The sequence below is a fragment of the Charadrius vociferus genome, unplaced genomic scaffold (assembly GCF_000708025.1).
Source record: "Charadrius vociferus isolate BGI_N301 unplaced genomic scaffold, ASM70802v2 scaffold15, whole genome shotgun sequence".
NCBI classification, from domain to species: Eukaryota; Metazoa; Chordata; class Aves; order Charadriiformes; family Charadriidae; genus Charadrius; species Charadrius vociferus.
Window position 1 is genome coordinate 12,164,676 of NW_009650064.1, and position 20,349 is coordinate 12,185,024.

At 43.2% G+C, this 20,349-nt stretch overlaps 1 protein-coding gene across 1 annotated transcript in view; it reads left to right on the forward strand.

Moving 5' to 3' along the window:
- Window positions 1-12,494: 12,494 nt before the first annotated feature.
- PAG1 (phosphoprotein membrane anchor with glycosphingolipid microdomains 1) overlaps window positions 12,495-20,349 on the forward strand; it is a 14,092-nt gene continuing 6,237 nt past the window's right edge. The window contains exons 1-4 of the mRNA XM_009891876.1: window positions 12,495-12,619; window positions 15,454-15,505; window positions 16,050-16,146; window positions 19,133-19,728. Of these exons, the coding sequence (XP_009890178.1) occupies window positions 12,495-12,619; window positions 15,454-15,505; window positions 16,050-16,146; window positions 19,133-19,728 (870 nt within the window). The remainder of the gene's footprint in view (window positions 12,620-15,453; window positions 15,506-16,049; window positions 16,147-19,132; window positions 19,729-20,349) is intronic.

The following is a 20,349-nucleotide window of genomic DNA, read 5'->3' on the forward strand; positions in this document are numbered from 1 at the left end:
ACCGAAACCCGGAAGAAGAAAAGCCAGGCTGGTTATTGGTGGCATGAAGTGATGTGATGCTCTGCTTGTTCTGCCTACCAGCAATTGCTTCTCTGTCATCATGCTTTGGCAGCTCTTAACTCAAAGTAGTAGCAAAACTTTTTGCAGCAAGCATTATGTATTTATCCTTCTCTCTGCAGCACTACCCATATTGTAACGCTTCCTGCTAAACTAGTGCTAATGATAGTAACATGGGAAAGCACAGAGGCAGGAGAAGTCTCGCAGCATTAGTGATGCTTAAATTGCAGAAAAACTGATGCCAACAGGCAGCAAAAAGAACAGACTGGAGGAAGGGGAAAAAGGATATGGGGTTTTTTTTAGTAATTTGTTACTCAACAAATTCAAGTTTACAAGCTACAGGCCAGATGCTGTCTTCTGATTCTTGTTTAGGTGCAAGAGGAGTGTATTTTTATTAGGGATCATGATTTATTCATCTTGAGGAAATGTTCTGTTTATAACAAGTTCAGGTTGCAAAGCAGTAGTTAGTAGATGACATTCAGAGTGGAGATTTCCCTGGAAACAACATGAGAAAGTATTTATTTTCTGAAGTCCATTTCCCTTCACAGATAGTTTCCTACCATTAAATATCCAGCAGTCAAGAGAAAGAGCCCAAAACTACGACAGGCAACTGCATTTGCTGGATATGTAAACGCAATATTCATACATAGCTTTATGGAGGGTTTATTTTCCACAGTGTATGAACCAAACACCTCAATTAAATCGAGAAGGGGAAGGCCTGGTTTTCATTAGCTGTGAAGACTTTCAGAATTACATTAGTTGCAGTTCATTAGATCTTATAATCTTATTTGCTGTGTGTCATGATGAGGGAGTGAGGGGTTTGGGTGTGCGTGGGGGGAACCCAGCTCGTAGATCATTCCCACAGGACCATGATTAGCTTCTACTGCCTCGCTCCATCGGGATCAAGCCCAAAGCTTTATATTTCCCTCTCCACAGCAGGAGAGCAGGTGGGTAAAGTGCACTGTGTGACAGCATGTTGGTGTGGGGGGCAGGAAACAACAGGGTTTATTTTGCCTCGTTATCCCACACTTTTCCAGCTGGCACACGGGGCAGCACTGGTGCCTCGGTGCAGAGGTGAAGCTGCAGGATTCGCTGGACTGTCACGAGCAAGTGGTGGTGTTCATTTGCCCCAGCTGTGCTTCCGGTCGAAAGGACAGAATGACATGATAATGCTAGTCTGGGAGAGAAATGGCAATGGAATGGTGAAAGAAGGTGAGGGCATGAAAAGACCTGGTCTTGTCAGTGCTGCTCTCACTGCACACAGGTTTAGCCATGTTCTCCATTCTCATGTGTCAACCAAGAAAGTCAACTCAAAGGAGTATGACTGAACCATGTCTGTTGTGCATCGTCTTTCCCAGAGGGTCACCAGACATTAGCCTCCCCTGCTTTTGTCCATGATTTATAGGTATCTTCTCTCTGAATTCTAAGTGTCTGAAAGTTCACTGTTCTGTAGGAAAAGACTAGGTATGACCAGCTTCGCAGGTCATACCTAGTCTCCTCTACCTTTGATGATACTCTCTCCACAGGTAGAAGTTAGTCTTTACTGACCATGCGGAGCACACCGGCAGCCAGTTTAGATTATTTTTAGATGATTGAAGTTAAGGCAGCACCTTCCCTCAAGGACTACATGGCTGTGTTTCCAGCTCAGAGGAGAAAAGGAGGATCACATAGATGCGGCACTGGCTGAGGACACTGGGTATCTGGGATCAGTTCTCATCTCTGCCAAACAGCTCTTCAAAACCCACCAAATCCTTCGTCTTGGACATTTTCTTTTCATGAAAATGAAGTTATTTACACAGGGATTCTCTTATGTGCTGCCTTGGTCTTATCTAAGTAAAATGTAAACTCTTCAGGACAGGGACTGTCTCCAGCAATGAAGAAGGCTCTGCATATATGCACCAAATATTAAAGAAAAGCTGACATTGCTAATGAAATACAAATGCTGAAACGTTAAAATTCACTTCATTGAATCAATTGGAGTAAATAACGAGAAATTTGAGCTTGAAATAGCTCTTCACCGTTACAAAGTACATCACAAGGTGAACACTGTTTTCTTAAAACTGGTCAGTTGCTTAGTTAAATGACTGACTGCTGCCTCTCTTGCTGTGCGATATTACACAGCTCAATTCCCACTAATTCCTTTTGCTTCAGGATTATTTAATCTTAACGATAACAAACCCTTCAGATGTAATTTGTGCTCTACCTCCAAGGACCATCACTTAGCTTCCCTGGAACACTTCTGTCTTCCAGAATTTAATATCTGTAGATTATATGATAGTGTTGGCACTCAGTAACCTGGGATTTTTAGATTTAAAATTCTTTTTGCTTAGGTTTTTCAAAATTGGAATGATTTTGGTGTGCTTCATTTTGGGGGGAATCTCGCTCAAGGCACATTAAAAGACTGTAGTGTCCTGACAGTTGGATACAAGGCAATTTGTAAATTTCTCAGTTTACATAGAGTTAATCTCACTATAACTACTAAAATTTTAGCAATCTAGAAGTATCAGTGGAAGTCATTTAGCCTTCTCCTGAGATGAGAACAGAGGCAAGATCTCTCAGGTGGGATCCCATAGATAGTGTCTGGATGGGATCCCATAGATAGTGTCTGGATGAACAGAAGTCTGTTTTTAAAGAAGTAAACATACAGAAGTTGAATCCCACTCTAAGTTGTAGTCTTGTTTTTGTTTTTTTTTTAAAAAAGTCCCACTTCTTCTCCAGCAGCATTTCATTGGGGACAATCAGAGCATTGTGTTTTGCTGCTGCATATTTTGCAATCTTCTGTATTTTTGTAAGTTCAGGGTCCTTTGGAAACTGGAAGTAGCCTCTGAAAAAGTACTATCTATCTGTTGTGTTTCACGGGCCCTATTCAAACACCAGTTTGAGAACAAGTATGATGGATTTTAGAGGTCTTTTAGGTCCAAGCCATGGATTTTAGAGGTCTTTTAGGTCAGATGACAGAGGCAATCTCTGTGTGCCCACTTCCCAGGCGAGGGGGAATTTCTCTGTTTCCATTATTGTTACTTGAGTTTGCAAAAGGGTTGCTTAAAATGTTGCACTGCAAAGACTGAACGGGGACTTGGCATGGTAGAATTACATAAACAGCAAAGTACAATTATAAACAGGCTGTGTTTAATACGAAACAGCAGCTAGTTCCAGGAAAAGCAAGGCTATCAGGAGTAGTTGTGTCAGAGCTAGAAAACACTTCACAAAGACAGCTTTCATTTCTATATGCTCTAAAGTATGCAGTAATGGTGGTCTAATTACCTCACTGCAGCCAGAAAGCAATATGGGATACTGTGGGGGTGTGGGAAAGAGAATAATATGCTACAATTAAGTTGTAATCTTTGGCATGGTCACTCGTCAGATAAAGCTTTTCTGCTGTCACATTCAAGACAGTCGTTATTTGGCTGCTGAAGCCTGGGGAAAATATGTGGTGGTGTTCCTGGGAGCTGCTTCACAGAGGCTTCATTATGGGTTTCTCCCTCAGCAGCTGGCCAAGCCCAGCCGATGCTCTGCATTTACAAGCTGTGTCCGCAGCGCTCCGCTTTTCCCTGCTTGTGCTGGGGGGTGGGGGTTTCTATGCTGATAGTGAAAGGGGGGTAATGTTATTACCCACCGTGGAATGCATTTGTGAGCTTTAAGTTACTAGTTTAAAAACCTTTTTTGCTCAGGACCTGATTTATAATGGAAGATAGCTTTGGCGGAGATTTGTGAGCATGTGGTTTATACACAGAAAGACCTTGTGAATGTGGCAAATAAATGGGCTAGCTACATGGCAAGTTAGGTGCATAATTATGCACATGCATTAACCCCAGGATGCAGACTGTGTTTCACTGGGACATAATCATGTTCACGTGCAATTATGCTCACCTTCCTTTGAAAATCCAGTTTTATGGTCTGCTAAGAAAACCTTGCTGGTGACATCTCTTATTTCCTAAAATTCTTCACCATTTTAACAGAAACTATTCCAGTGCCTTGAAGTGAGCTCTTGGATTCACACGCTTAATCGTTCATACTACTGTCCGTATTCTTCCCACTTTCCCAAATGTCTTTCTGAGGAGGAAGGCAGCCTACGATGCAGGCTTGTGTGGAATTGCTAAAATTCTAGTAGGAGTAGAGAGGAAAGCATGGAAGGAGAAGTCAGGTCAACTTTGAATATGTTGACCTTGAGGTGACGTAATCTGACAAGGCATGAATGAGTTGATTGGAATATGAATGCAGATTGCGGTGTAGATCAGCATTTACTGCTGCAAAGGCCTTTTTCTAATTTTTCTGCAATGCCACAGATAGAAGGTTTCAGACAGACTTGGTTTCTCCTTCAGAGATGTTAAGACTTAGAAGGGTTAAAAGTGACCGGTGGTTTGGGACTATTCAGCTTTGTCTTAGATCTGTTTTTACATTATAGAGCACACGCATCCTTTGATAAGCCAGCTATGATTTCTGTAAAAGTAGCTACAGTGGGGAATTAGATCAGAACCTCATTATTCTGCTGCTTCACAAAGCAGAAACATGAACTATTTTGAAGGCTCATGGCACGCACAGTCTCTGCAAAGCTCGTCTGACAGCCTGCTACAGCAGCACAGTCCACGTCAGTAATTCCTTCCAGCGTCAGGCTTTCAGGACCAGGCCTTAATTACGTGCACATCTGGTCTCCTGCAGCAGTTCTTCACTGCTTGGAGTATGATGTGTCTGTCTTTAAATGTTCTTGTTCAACGGGTGCTGCCAAGCCAAGCAGCTCAAAACACAACTGCACCAGAAGAGCTTTAACCTGTCACAGGAAAGGATTTGTCCTGATTTAGTGCACAGGAACCCCAAAAGTGAAAGGCAGTGGGTACTGCATGAGAAAGGTGATCATGGTCTCAAGTTTTGCGTAGTTCAGTACAGGATCTACATGTAAACAGCTAGAAGCTGAAACAAGGCAATGCAGATGCAGAAACAGTAACATAAATTGCTCTTGCAACTTTTTTACGGTGTATTTGGAGAAATTTCACAAACTTGATTCTGGTGGCACTGTGGTGGTAGGAAAGGTTTTGCCAAGCAGGACCTGAGTTCAGGCAGCAGTCCTGTCACCTGTTGTCTCCAGAAGCATTTAATAGCGTGCAATTGCTCTTATGCACCTAGCACCAATTTAAAATAAGGATAATGTTTGTGTATTCGGGCTGTTCCACAGTATCATCTATGTTAATGTAGCAATGTCCGCGAACTATCTGTATTTTCTCTTTTTGATAAAATTTTAATATCTTTGTACTTACTTTATTATGTACTCATACATGCTTATTGCTATTTTGATATCTTAATATAGTTTTTGTCACACATAACGGAGGTGATGATTTTCCCAGGCAGCAAACAGAACTGGGAACTGGGAGAGACAGGAGCTGGGAACTGAGGCAAGGAGATGGAGTGAATAGAAAGCCGGGCACGTCCTGTGGTGGAGTATTGAGAGAAGAGAAGGAGCTCTGCCACAGGGAGATCAAGGTCAAAAGGACCCAGTGTTACCAGATTCTCAGTCTGAGATACAAAGGATCTGGTTTTCCCAGGTTAGAACAGCATGAAGCATAATTTTGGCTGCAGTCAAATGGCTTTTTCCCCAACTAATCCCAAGCACAGCTCAGGAGTTAGCTCTCCTCAGGGACCACTCCTGGAAGACAACTTGGATACAACCACCATTCTGTGGAGAATAAGAATGTTTAACAATGCAGGCTTAGGCTGTGCCATGCCAACGGGCTGTAGGACAAGACAATTATCACCAACATGTTTGATTTACCGCTATGATTATAACCTTAATATTCAGAGCACAACACCCAACCAACTTCTGCAGACAGACTCCAAACCAGGACCTGCAATGGAGATGCCTGTGAAAAGTTTGGCCCAAGTATTTTTCCCCCACGGCAACAAATGCAGCCCTGATGGTGTCACAAAATTGGGGTGTAACTCCGTATCAGGTTATGCTGTTAGGAATCCACCAGCTGTGGCAAGCTACAGAAAGGAGACGCTCAGGAGCTGCCTCCAGCTGCTCTGCCACAAGGGGCCACATGGTGAAAAAGATCAGAAAACAGTTTCAATTTAAAATCAAGAAGTTTAGGGAAGGGATGTTTGGGTGAAGGAAGGCTGCTTTAAGTTCTTTCTAACCCAGTTCACCATAGTGCTACTCTTAAGCTCCTGCCAGGGGCACGAATGGCACTTCCTTGCCAGCAGCGTGGTGTTTCCATGCCTGCAGAGAACAGTCCTGACATGGAAATGGTTCTGGATTGAGCAAAGTGCGTCTGACACATCCTCCCTCTTGTCTAAATCAAGTGCGGGGACCCTAGAGAGGAGTTTGGTGTGAACTCCTCTCGGTGCAGGAGTTGTGGTAATGGATTGCCTTCCTTTGGGTGTTTTCTTTAGGGTGGTGTGAGGATGTCACATTCAGGGGAGGTGCTCAGTCTTTGGGCACTTGGAGATACACTGCAACCTGAGCTGGGTCTGAAGTTGCAGAGGGAGTTTTCTGGAGAGGAGTAAAGTCGCAGGACCTCATTAGGTCTCCTGTAGGACTCTAGCTTCTGTTTTCAGTATTTGGAGGAACAGAAGATAAAAGGATCAGCATCCATGGATGTTACTCACACCTGCAGGACTGTTTCTGCCACTGCCTGTTTGTTGTAGCCCAGGTTTGTGTTCCGTTTTTGTGGTTTAATGACAGTGTTTGCAGCTGGGTGTGGGCAAGAGGACATTAGTTTAGTACTTCTTGTCTACTCTTTCAGTTCGTGGTTCCACATATCTTGTGCTTCACCATTGTCTGGATTAATGCGGTTGTCTTTTTATGAGACCAATAACAATCTCCTTTAACAATTACCTTCCCAGCTCTCCCCTCTCCCTCCCAGGTCTGTCCTGTTGGGGTGGAGGGGATCTTCCAAGCAATGATATGACTAAACTGAAGGCACTGGGAATAGGAGGGGTGGGAATCATAGAATGGTTTAGGTTGGAAGGGACCTTGAAGATCATCGAGTTCCAACCCCCCTCCCATGGGCAGGGACACCTCCCACTAGACCAGGTTGCTCAAGAAGAAGAAGAGGGCCGAGCAGCCCAAGAAGGAGCCCTGTAACCGAAGCTCAGTAGAGAGATGAGCAGGTGAAGCTCCTGAGCAGTGTCCCTGTTAGCTGAATCCGGCCTGACAGCCCAGGACAGGGAGTCACGATCCCTCAGCCGTCCTCGAATCCCTCCTGTCCTGTCGCGTTTGGCTTCTCACATTCAAAGTCGCTCAGTTGTCAAAACAATTTCTTCCCTTGCCTACGCTCCATCTATAATTCATTAAGAAAAGCAGAGAGGTGAGGCCGTCGGCTTTTCCCCCTCTTTCCCCTCTGGAGAGCGTGGGCCGAGTGTGGTTTGCAGCAGGACATGAATGAACAGTTGTAAAACCCAGAAGCCAAGGGGAAGGCGGTGGGAGAGGGACATGCTGCCATCTCCTGCCGGGCCTCCCTGGCCACCGGGGCATGGCGTCCTCCTCTTGCAAAGCACATCCCATACACCTTTTGCCATAAGCTCGGGCAGATCTTTGCTCAGAAAATCCAGGTCAGACCCAAAGCGTGCTGGATCTGTGCGTTCCCAGGCTTCAAAGGAGTTCAGGTCTCAATACGAGCTTTTCCTCACTAGTTGAAATTGTCACTCCATGTGCTCCCTAAAATTGCAGCCTGTATCTTACCCTCAAAACTGCTTCACCCTGGATACATGTTTTATTCTTCAGTTTGGCAACAGATTTGCACTCACACGTCCTACGCTCCCCTCATCACCGACTCCAGCTGAACTGCCTCAGCTCTGCTTTATCCCTGCAACAGCTGTGAGGGAAAATTACACAGTATTCACTGTGAAAGCGCAGGTCATGGAATGAAATATCCGTCTTTCTGAAACCGCAAATGTAATAGGGCATTTAAGTGCAATTTTGAGGAAATGGCTACAGGCGGTATTTGTCATATAGGTTCCACTAATGGCAAATATTGATGTCTAAAAAGCAAGAGGAAGTTCCCACAAGAAGAAGAAATTTTATTCAATATAGTGTAAGGATTAGTTTTCTGAACAGATAGTGGCTTTGAAACGTGAGTGCAAACTGTGGTTTGCATTTTGCCTTAGATGAAATAACCAGTTTTCTTACCCAGGTGTTCCAGGCCTGTCTCTATTACTCCATTTCAAGTGTTCGGCATCACCAGCAACTTGTGTGGAGACTTCTGTGGAAAGGGTACAATGAAAGAAATCATCTTAAAAGATCTTCACGCACAAAAAACCCCACCCTGGTTCAACTGACTGTTATTCTGTCTCAGCGATGTCTCTCTGCAAGGTTAAACTATTTAAGTCTGGCAGTCTTTCAAGGGTGCTGGTAGGACTTTTTCCACGCCCAGCAGATGAAAGGCCCTGTGTCAGCTCCATGGTTGGCAGCAGGGTTTGCATTCAGCTCTGAAGCACCCTTGCAAGAGCCACAAGTCCCTGTCCGAGAGCCTCACCAGAGGGCAGCACAATATCACTTTTTACTGTAAAAGCAGGACTTAACCGTTTCAGCTGTCTTAAGAGCTTTTTGAAATTAGCTGCTTGTTGTTCCATGGTTATGGTTGCACATAAGTTTCTCTTTAAAGCTAGCCTCTGAAGCAGCTCCAAAATCCATTCTGTTGGGCATAGGTTAACGTTTGAGTGTCCAGGCGTTCACCAAGTGGAAGCAGAGGGAGTCCAGACAGTTGTATTTTCAGTGTACCTCCATCTCTCTGCCAGGTTTCTGTCCAGGGCTGGTCAGGGCAGCTGAGGTGCTTGTCCAGCTTCAAGTATTTCAGAGGCTCTCCTCTGAAAGGAGGAGGCTCTCTTAAAGGCTCTTAAAGGCTCTCTTAAAGGCACCATCCCGAGTTAATACTATTTCAGCCTCATCATTTGGGAGGCATTAAACAGTAGGAGTAAGCCCTCTGATAGCACTTCACGAGAAAGGTTCACAGTGGGTGAATGTAGGCATGCTTTTTTTTTCGTATTACAATTATATTTACTTCTGGTTGTCCTGCATGCTGAGCAGATTCTAGGTCCTCTACGACTTGTGCCAAACTCTCACCGTTCAGGGAGCTAAGAGGAGTCGCTGATCACATCTTGCCTGCTCAGCTTCCCTCACGCAGGGCTTAATCTGTCATCAATCTGTTCCAATTTATTGCTCTCTTCTGCTTGCACAGGTAACTGGTGTCTCCAGCATTGCCTCGCCTGGTTCAAGTGCCCCTGTACTTTTCTGACCTTTTCTGACCTCTTTCTCTCAACTTACAGTCAAAGCTTTGGTATCTGAATTCTTGCTCTTTTGCTGTAAATGAATTACATCTTCTGTCCTTGGTCGTTCTCTTTGCTCCATTTGGCTTCTGCCTGGTGGGATGTCTCATGCCTAGCTTCAGTCTTGCACTTCACTCCTGACACTGACACCAAGGTCTCCCTTGACTCTTTCCCTCTGATCTCACTCCTTTTTAAGCTCAGGCTCAACTCCATCCGCTCCTGCTCATCCCAACACTTCTGAACTCCGTATTAAAGTCTTCAAAGATGAAGCTTTTCCATGGGGCTGCTCCCCATGCATCTTCAGCTTTCCTTAACTCAAATATTATCTTTATTTAAAGGCCAGCAGCCTTACGAATATATATGTAGAATAAAAGAATAACTTTTCCTACCGTACTAGCTTTTGGTACATTACTTAGTCTTCTGAGAGGAGTGTAGTACTGTTCTTCAGAGTAGGTATAAAGTCATGAACTTAGTAATAGAAATAATTCAAATTATATCTTTCAAGACAACTTTGTGTCTGCTTTAAAAAAAAATAAATGTGATTCTGTCTTGAGAAAAAAGAAAAATATTTTGAAATCTCTATTCTTTTTCTTATATTTTTCTTTGCCCAATATTTGGGGAAAAAAAAAAAAGAAGAAATGTTTCTTTTTCATTTGCACCCTCTCTTTTTATTTCTTGGGAAAACTAAGGAAGAAGAGATAACAAAAATGCTGAAAAAAGATTTGATTCGATTTTCATTTTTTTCACATTTCATTTTCAATTCATCCTTTTTTTCCAAGGAAGGAAGAAAATTATTATTTTTTTAAAGGCAAAAGGATGGGGAAAAAGAAGGTAAAAGATCTTTTAAGAATAATTTTTAAAAGCTTTAACAGGGCAGAAAATGTCTTTGAAAATTCATAAAAAAGAAAAGTTAAAAAGAAAAATACTTTCTATTCAAAACACTTAACAAAGGTTTGGAGCTTGTTAAGGCAGACAGTGTGCTGTGCTTTGTAGTGTTTTCTAAATGAGGACAGTCCGTCCCCTCTACCAGAATCCATCTAGTGCATGGTGCCCTTGCACCTCATCAGAAAGGTCTTTGTGGGCATTACACCAAGTTTTCTCCTGACTAAATCTGATTCTACTTCTCTTAAGGTCTCTTCATTTCACAGTCAGTGATGTGACTATGACTCAGTGTAGAAACAACCCAAGTTTCACTTTAAAATAGGGATGAGGCAGAGCTGTATCAGATTTACACCTGCAATATACATAATTTTTAGAGTGGTCTGCCATGGCTTTTAAATGTTTACTTTTTCAAGCTTGACCAAGATAACCACAGAGGCATATTGCTCAGCAGTGGTCATCCCCAAAGAGCGATGGGTCTGGTGTAGGTGCTCAAGGCTACCAGTAAGACATATCTGTGCTTTGGCAAGGTGTGCAACTCCTACTCTTCCTATCCTGTATATTTATGGGTTTGGAGAAGTTACAGATTATTTGGCTTTCTTACAACTTGGCCAAACTAGAAATATTTAACTACACTTTGAAGTTTGTCTTTCCAGGATTGGCAACTTTTTCCATCTTTGGTTTGTTTCTTCCCATTTCAAGTTATTGCAATGTCATTAATATCTAAAAGAAGAAAGAAAAAAAAAAAAAAGCTTTTACCCACCATGGATAAATTAGTAAGAATTGGTTCTTCTTGGAAGGTGTCCAGAAGTCTGATCCTGCATGGTAGAAAACAGTGAGCCCATTTTATGTAGGAATAGAAATGTTACTTGTAAGAGCTGCCCAGTCACATAGCTTAGTTGTCAAGTTTCTTCTGCTGACTCACCAGATTTCCTTTGATGTGAATGGCCTTTTTCTGGAAATTAATAGTTTTTCTCATAAGATTTTAATAACAAAATGGTAACATGGTGGTTTTTGATACAGATATGATATTAGTACCTCACTGAATTTGCTATTTCAAAGTGTGCTTCTGCTGCAAAGAAAAAAAATGTACATGCATATTTGATATATAAAAACATATATGTGAAAATATATACATAAAATTAAAGTAAATCATAGTGGCTTTAGACATTATTCAATCTTATATTTGCACTACTTTTTCATTCCCAAAGGATAACTGCTTATCTCTTAGCTATTGTATTCTATTTCAGTGTTTATCAATCTTGAAGTCTGGCTGAAAGCCTGTGAATAGACTTTGCATAACCTATTCCTAAATTGTGGAGAAATTGATATCTTCGGCAGTGCAGAATGAAAGAATTATTTTTAATTTTGCCATGTCAACAATGTATTACATTAAAAAAATATGTATAAAATTTTAGAATATACTGTATACCAGAACTGATGTATTGTAAATACCATTTACGCAGGTGTTTCTCCAGGGGCTGCTGTGCTGTAGCAAAAGTGGTGTTTATTCAAATTCTTAAAAACCACTCTGTCTACTTTTCTCATCAGTTGTTTTCTTAGATTCAGGTGGGGAGAAACAAAAAAAATAAAGTTCAGTACTATTACTTTGCAGACATACTATTAAAAGAATAAGCATTTCACGTAGAAATAAGATTAGATCTGATCTGCTGCGAGAAAGGGTTTTGTGGTATTCCTCTCAAAACCTTACCTAGCTTGTTTGTCAGTGTACTTTCAGCACCGAATGACGTGCAGGCAGGAGATTTTGAGAGGGAAGGAGGTGAACGCCTGCTGCAGCTCTCTTTGTGTCTTGTTAACTTTTCAGGAGTTGTAGTTGGTTTTGAAAGCTCCCTTTTCAATGAAGTTAACAAATATCACTGCAAATTAGACTCCTCCGTCCCTCAAAGTGGATTTATAAACTTTTTGCTCAAAATACGAGCACAGAGATACTGTACTACATTTTATTCGTGTTGAGATCGTAGATAGTTAACAGCTTGCGTTAATATTTGACGAGGTTTGTTCTATGTCACAGTCAGACATGTGGCTTCACCGTCAGGAATGTAGCTGAAAATCTCTTTGGCTGGCTGGCTTGTACTGGAAACTTTTTTTTGGTAAGATATGGATTTGAAAATCTATCCTGCCAGATTTGTAGAGGTCAGATTCATTATCTTTAAAATTTATATTAACCTCTAATAGTGTTTTTCTTTTTGCAGAGACAGAAGGTGCACGCGGCACAGATGCCAGCCTTCTCCAAGGAATAACCTCTTCATCCCCAAGTGACGCCAGCTCCTGCGAGTACCATGGGGCCAGAGGGTGGTTTCTTAGGCAGTGGACAGATCCACATCATCCTGTGGGGAAGCTTGGCAGCCATGACAACACTCTTGTTCCTCACCTTCCTCATCTTCCTCTGCTCCAGCTGCAACAGGTAAGGCTCAGGAGCTTAGCAGGTGGTAACGGTTCGTAAGTCAAATAGTGCAGGGATCGAAATAGCTTCACTAATAACTAGTTAGCAAGAAATACTGAGGACTTAGGTACAGAAATAAAAAAAAAAAGTGCAGTACAAAATCTGTTTTCACAGCAAACCTGAATTTGCACAGTTCTGTTCATTCTAAAATCTAACTTTTTTTTTTTTTTCCTTTTGCTGTGAAGGAAAAACACTGTTTTATTTGCTAAGTGCTGTTGTGTTTGCTAGGTGCTCCCTCCTCAGGTGAAGCTTGGAGGATAGGCAGGCGCTGACTGTTAGCAGATCACACTGCTAACCGGAAACTAAGAGAAGTAGGTGGGCTGAACAGGACCAAAAAAGTATAGGTAAAAAGGAAAGGAAGAGGATTGCTGTATATGTCAGCTTTGCTTTGGCCATCCCTGAAGACTGGGGAATTGATCGTGCTGTTCAAGCCAAAACGAGTAAGAATCAGTGGTGCTAATTAATGTCTTGTACTCATATCTTGTGCTTATTTTCTTCTCCATAAGAGGGTTAGATTTCACCAATACAGGCACTTCTACTGACGTTGTTTATTGACATTTCAAGGCCCCTTGACGACACGTAAGCTGAGCCCCGCTGCTTGCACAGGGCAGCTGGGCAGCCTGCCCTCGATCCAGGGCACCCCTCCACGAGCTCAGACCAGTCAGATCCTTCACCATGAGGAGCAGGATAGCTTAATCAGCCAAGGGTATGGGAGGAAGAAAAGCCCTATCCATAACTCAGTACGGCAGCAAAATTTTTGGTTTGGGCCCTTATGCCTATAGAATCATAGAATCATAGAATGGTTTAGGTTGGAAAGGACCTTGAAGATCATAGAGTTCCACCCTCCCTGCCATGGGCAGGGACACCTCCCACTAGACCAGGCTGCCCAAGGCCGCGTCCAGCCTGGCCTTGAACACCTCCAGGGATGGGGCCTCAACAACCTCTCTGGGCAACCTGTGCCAGTGCCTCACCACCCTTAAAGTGAAAAACTTCTTCCTAATGTTTAACCTAAACCTGCCCTCTTCCAGTTTATAGCCATTCCCCCTCATCCTGTCATTACATGCCCTAGTAAAAAGTCCTTCCCCAGCTCTCCTGTAGGCCCCCTTTAGGTACTGGAAGGCCGCACTAAGATCTCCGTGGAGCCTTCTCTTCTCCAGGCTGAACAGCCCCAGCTCTCTCAGCCTCTCTTCATAGGAGAGGTGCTCCAGCCCTCGGATCATCAATATATATAGGAACATGTTCTTTCATCCGTTCAGCATTGGATGCGTTGAGGAAGCTGTGCAGACATAAAATATGCTACATTGGCGTAAGGTGGGTCTACAGTGGAAGGCCCTGGGTTTCAAAATCAGCAGGATTTCCCTAATGCCCACGTTGCAAAAAACAGTCATGGGCAAGATGAGATCCCAGAAGTTGGTTGGAACCCTAAAAAGCATAAGTTGGAACTTGTAATTTCACGTGATTCAAGAGAAATGCTATTGTAAGCTGTTAGGTGACATTTCAGTATCTTCCTATTTATCACAGTTTCCTGTGATACCTGTGTAAAAATAGTAGAAATATGTATTTTTTTATTTATTTAAAAGTATGAAGCCTATTTTAAAAATCTTTAAGCCCATGAACATGGCATTTAGGTACCATGTTTCGTCTTGTGACAGTGCAGTCCTTGAAACATCTCTAGAAAGATGTTTTTAAAAGGGAGTCAAACCACTAAGTACGTCTTTGCAATTACAGAGATACATTGTCAGAAACTGTCTGGTGATGCTAGTCTGGATGCAGTATCTTTTATTTCAGGTCATTCTGTAGGGCAGGTTGTTTATACATAAATGCAATTATGTAAAATTTCTTCCTAGCTTCCTCTTCAAAAATGGTTAAGGACATGGAAAACTGAACAAAATCTGTTCTTTCTGAAATGTCAGAGTCAGAAAAACTTCCAGAGGGGAAATGAAGTATTTGTAAACTTCAAGCCTGTTCTGCATTGGTGCAGCCTTGCTTGCTCTGTTTTCATATTTCGTAATTAGGCAGAATTTTAACAGTTGCTAATGTGGGAAGTACGATGCATTGCAGACTTTAGAAACAGCACAGATTTCATATTGTCAATATTTTCTCACCTTTTTACTTGCCTTTTTGTCTAGGGGAAGGACTATTATTATTTTAAGCTCATAGTTTATTACAGTATTTCAGAATAAGAGCTGTATTTCCAAAATGGTAAAAACTGGAAACTTGATCCATACTTTGAGCCTGGTGAAGTACCTGGTGAAGCAGGATTCATTTTAAAATGAAGGCCTCTGCTGTTATGAAATTTGTAGGCCTTCTTGAACTTCTCATGCTTATTATTAATTATAACTAGCGTCCTGAGTGGGAGTAGACTGGATTTTGTGGGCCTTTTTGAATTCTTCATAGGATGAACCCCTTTTACTGACACAGTTTAAAGAACTGCCCAGGTAATCTGTCACCAAAACCTGTATCTTCTGTATCTCTGAGCATTTCAGATATAAATAAGTTGAGGAAAATAATATTTTTATTATCGTCAATTACTCCTTACTGTGACCTTACACCGAAGGAGAAAAAGGATTGTGTGTGTTTGTTGTACCTCTTCAGATATCTTTATCACCACCCTGCCTCGATGGTGACCTTACACAGAGGTCATACCAGTCCCTGTAATAATTTTCAGTTATTCTATTTTCAGTATTACTGTGAATGACAGTTCTGTTCCCTGCAGGCGTGTAAGGTCTATTAATGATTGGCATTTGTATATTAGCATAATCTGTAGTAACAGTTCATACGTCTTTTTCATTAAGGGAAAAGAAGGCCAAACATCAGAATGGAGATCATGAAAATCTGATGAATGTGGTAAGTATTATTTCTGGCAGCTTGTGCCTGTCTTGTGGCTGGTTTGTACGAAGCTCCTTGCAAAATACTGCAGATTGGAAAATAGCTCAGGAATTTGGAGATGGTTGAGCAAGGGAAACTTTGAAAGTTGTGGAACAGGAAGACGAGGAGCACTTGTGTAGACGTCGATAATCTGCACTTTGGCAATGCTCTTTCTGCCGCCGCTGTACTGCAGATCTCCTGCCTTTCTTTCACTCTGTTTGCAACGCAAGCGCAGTGTACCCTTTGTCAGCTGCTGTCTTCTCATGGGTTAAAGCCATGGTAATGCCTGTTACCATAAAGATTGGAAAGGAGACCATTCTGGACATACTTGCATTTATTTGTTTTAACATCTGTAAACACAGGCACCCAAATCTTTGAGTTTAGCTGGCATGATTTGACTCTCGTGCCAGTAATACTTGTGAGTCAGAGCTCCCGAGAGCAGAATGAAATTCGTCGCGTATCAATTTGTGCAAACATTGATTCTGATCCAACGGTGATGAGATCTCACTAATTTGTGTTGCAGCCTTCCGACAAGGAGGTGTTCAGCCACTCGATCACAAGTTCGGCTACAGAGCCCCCTCCGAGCAGCGACCAGAACGGGGCCCTGAGCAACGGCGAGGGTGAGCAGCACAGCCCCTGCGCGTGGTTTGAACGAGCGGTGCCATCCCCTTCCTCCCAGCACCCACATAAGCTGCACATTGGTGATCCCTCAGGTCTTAGGTTTCTGGCTGTCGGCTTTCCAAGCACATAGTCATGCCATTTGTGTGAACGCCCTGTGTTTCCCTCTGCTCACCTCTGGAGGTCTGACCCCAGATCAGCTGCTGTACCCCAGGGCAGTGGCCGGGCATACAGCTCTCTGGTGGGCGGTCAGTCCTCTTCGCACAGCACAATTCACACAAAACTTATGATCAAGTTAAAAAACGCCGTGAGCGCATTTGCCTTGCTAGGAAGTCAGTAGCCCATCCCATGGAGATGTTGGCATTTTCGGCTGCATGTCTACTTCCCTGCCGGGCATGCTTTGGCACAGCCCTACACCCTGGCTCCCAGTCCTCCCCACCTGCCAACACCGGGAAGGTGCTAAAGTCCTCTTCTGGGCCACCAAACTACACCTGCAGGTTGACCAGACCACCAGGCAAAGACTGTGGTGTTCCCTCATCTTGGCCAGCTACAGAGCTGGGATGTGACCAGAAGATTCAATTGTACCTCGGAGCTTCACTGCTGGAGGCTGTGGAAATATTTCAGGTCCTCCTCCAAGGACTGCAGGTTTGGAGCATAGTCCTGTGCTATGTGAGACTGTCACTTGTATTTTTGTATTTTAGAAAACAGGCAACATAAACAGGCTTCCTTTTTTTTTCCTTAGTCTTTGCTTTGCTGAACGCTCAAAATGATTCACAGTGAAGTATGACTGGAAAATATTTCACTCGGCTGCACCTAAAAATAAACTCGGTCTCAGCTCAGAGCTGCCAGGAGCCAACTGTTGTCTCCACACCAGGCACCGACACAGTGGGCTGTGCTCCTCATCTCCTACCTCCTTATCTCACTGTGCCACCGGAGGCTAAGCTATTCAGTCTTTACCCCTCCAAGACAAGTATCCAAGGAATTTTTAAACTTGGTTTTTGCAGCTAATCACTGTTCCCGTCCGTGGGCTTGTTGCACATGTAGGTGTGTGGCTCACGAAGGGACGTGCAAAGCCCTGCAGAAGGGAAGCGTTTCTCTTTGCCACGAGTCACCACACGTGCAGCTGTCAAAGCTGCTACTAGAAGGCGTGCTGTCAACCAGCAGACAGTGTTCAGACTGTCTGATATTATTCGGCTTGCACTCTGCATAACAACCCTTCTGAATAACAGGAACCAACGTGCTTTAATTTCTTATTTATACTTTATGCGTTCTTTTTGTTAATAGTTCTTTCTGTTGCTGTTTCTGTGAGCCTTTTGAGCAGGGGCAGGGCTATGGAAGCAGCACCGTCAAATGGTGGGGTTTATTCCTTTACCCAACCTGCCAGCATTGTGTTTATCTATGCCAACCCCTTATCTATGCCAACCCCTTCTGTGTCACTACCCATAACCACAGGAGCACTGAAATGTGAGTTCTCATTACTTCTGATTATCCCCCCCTAGGCTGAAGGGGGTGGGTGCTCTCTGGGACCTGTGGCAGTGCTCTGCACAGCAGAGAAACCCCTGAGAGCAAGCACCAGAAGGTGAAAACGTGTTACAGCTTCTCCAGGTCAGATCCTGATGTTCCTTAGGAAGCCTGCAGGCATCCTGAGTAGTGAGTAGGACACCTTGAGTCCTAGTCAGGACACGATAGGACACTTCCTCCTATACCACCTATTCCTCCCCAGTTGTATGCAGGAGCCAAGTGAATGGAGAAGAATGTTTTCCTTTTCTTCTCCTTCCATCTCCCATTCAGACAGTGATTGCCATCTCACAGCTCCAGTTCTGTCCTGAGTTTTGCTGTCAGGGTACGTACGGCTCCCTGCGCATGCTGACTGCAGGACTCTGCGTGCCCTCAGCACAAGAGAGAGCGATGTCAATAACAACCACCAAATCAAGGGTACCGATTGCTTTGGCAACACTTTCTGTCATCATGTCAACCACACTGAAGAAAATGGAAGAATGGGTTGATTTTGCTCAGAGAGTACTGTAGGAACTGTACTAAGAAAAGTAAAGCTATTCAGAAGTGATTTTTTCAAAGAAATGGCATCACGTAAAGTTACATACCATATACTACCTGAAACATGATATATGTGCCCACGTATACATCCCTGAATGCCAGCAAATGCCATACGTGTGCACTGTTAGATGAGAAGTCCCATAGATTTCAGTCCCTAATACCCTCCAGTGACAGTGACATGTGACCCGCTTCTGGGCCTGAAAATAACATGTTCTGCCTAACACTACTTTCTGAAGTCTAGTCTTCTCTTTTGTGCATATGGCTGGCTCGTTAGTGGGTTGTCAACCTACATTATGTGCTGCGAGACTAAGAGAAGAAGTATGGCATAGCCTCCCAGTGAGGAGCTTCTGGCGTAGTGTGCCGTGAGGTGGGCTGTGGCCGGGCTGAGTGAGGTGCAATTCCGACGAGAATTTGGCCAGCATATTAAACAAGGTGATGACTGGGTAGGGACAAAGCAAGAACACTTTCCTTTTTGATTCCAAAGGGCAGGGAAATGGAAAGGGGAAAACCTGACACGACTTTTCTTAAACGCACTTGGTTCGAGGCCTCCCACCAGCGTTCCCCATTTGAGACCACTGAGCAGTTTGTAAGCATTCAATGGAACGGAGGACGGCTGAACATCCATGCGCACCCGCACCAACCCACCCATCCCCTTGTTCTTACTGTGAATGCTGTTGCTATATAATGTGACTTGGGGGTGCACAGAGTATTTAAGATGTTGTGAGAGAGATATTTTAACAGTAGAGTGTAGAAATCTCTCTAACTAGAACCTTTTGATAAACAAAAAGCATGATGACCACTAGACATTACCAGTCATTAGTATCATTTGTCCTTTCCAATGAGACACAAAACCAAAGTGATGTAGACAGTACCAATCGCACTCATCTTACAGTTACACATTTGTTTTAAATACTTCTTTATAATTTTCTCTAGTACTCTCAGAGGACAGCACAACTGCCTGTATCCAGCCTTATGAAGAAGTACAGACATCTGTCTCTGATCTGCTAGATCCACAGGACAGTCTTGGAAAGTCTATAAAATGTCACCAGAGCCGGGAACTACCCAGTATTCCCCCTAACACGACCATGGAAACCATCATCTCAGCTAGAAATGCAGAAAGTGATCAAGGTCTTGGAATGGAAGGGCCTTATGAAGTCTTGAAAGACAGCTCCTCTCAGGAGAACATAGTTGAAGACTGCTTGTATGAAACTGTGAAGGAAATTAAAGATGTTGGAGCAGTAGCCAGCATGGAGGGGAGCTGTAACAGCAAATCAAAGGCTTCACTGATGGTTTCTGAAGGTCAGAATCAGATTCCCGAGTGCAGAATTGAATCAGCGGAATACGCATCTGTTGACCGAAATAAAAAAAGTCGCCAAAGTGCTAATTCAGAAAGCCCTCTTGACAACACACCAGATGTAGAGGATGAGCTTCCCCCTCCGGTACCTATGAAACTTCTTGATGAAAATGAGAATGTGCAAGAAAAAGAAGTGGAAGAAGAAGTGACAGAAGGAGCAAGTAAACCAGAGAAGGTAAATACTGCAAATACTTGTTCTTGTCAAATAGCCAAATAATGATAGAGAAAATATGGGTGGGAGAGGATTTTATTTTTTTTTAAATAACAAAAAAATGCCCCAAAAACCCACCAAACACTCAAGGTGATGCAAGACTGTAAAATACGGAAATATGAAAATGTACAGTATAGTCTTTGCATTATAGGCAGGCACTTAGTCTATTGCAGCCTATATTTTGGATTGCTGAAGCATGCACTTCATAAGGCTTCCCCCAAATACAGTCCAGAAATTGCACAGGAGGCCTCTGCTTCTTTGTTTAATGGTATTATACTTGTGGGAGCAATTATAATAGGTATCTAGTATCTCTGTCAGCATCTATATCTTGTTCAGAATCCCCGTCCCCCTTGCTTTTTTCTAATGAAACCTCAATTTACAAAGGAGAAAGGGGCATTCTGGGTGGATTCCCTAACTTTAGATGTGCCTCCTTTGTTGGGCCACCTTGATTTAGCTGTGCAAGTGTTTGGCATCTGCTCAAAGCCACTCGTCTCATCTCTCTCTGTAGGACAGAGGGACAGAAAGAGAGATTGCAACTGTAGGCTTTTATATTTGTCAAATTCTGTATGTCACACGAAAACAGAG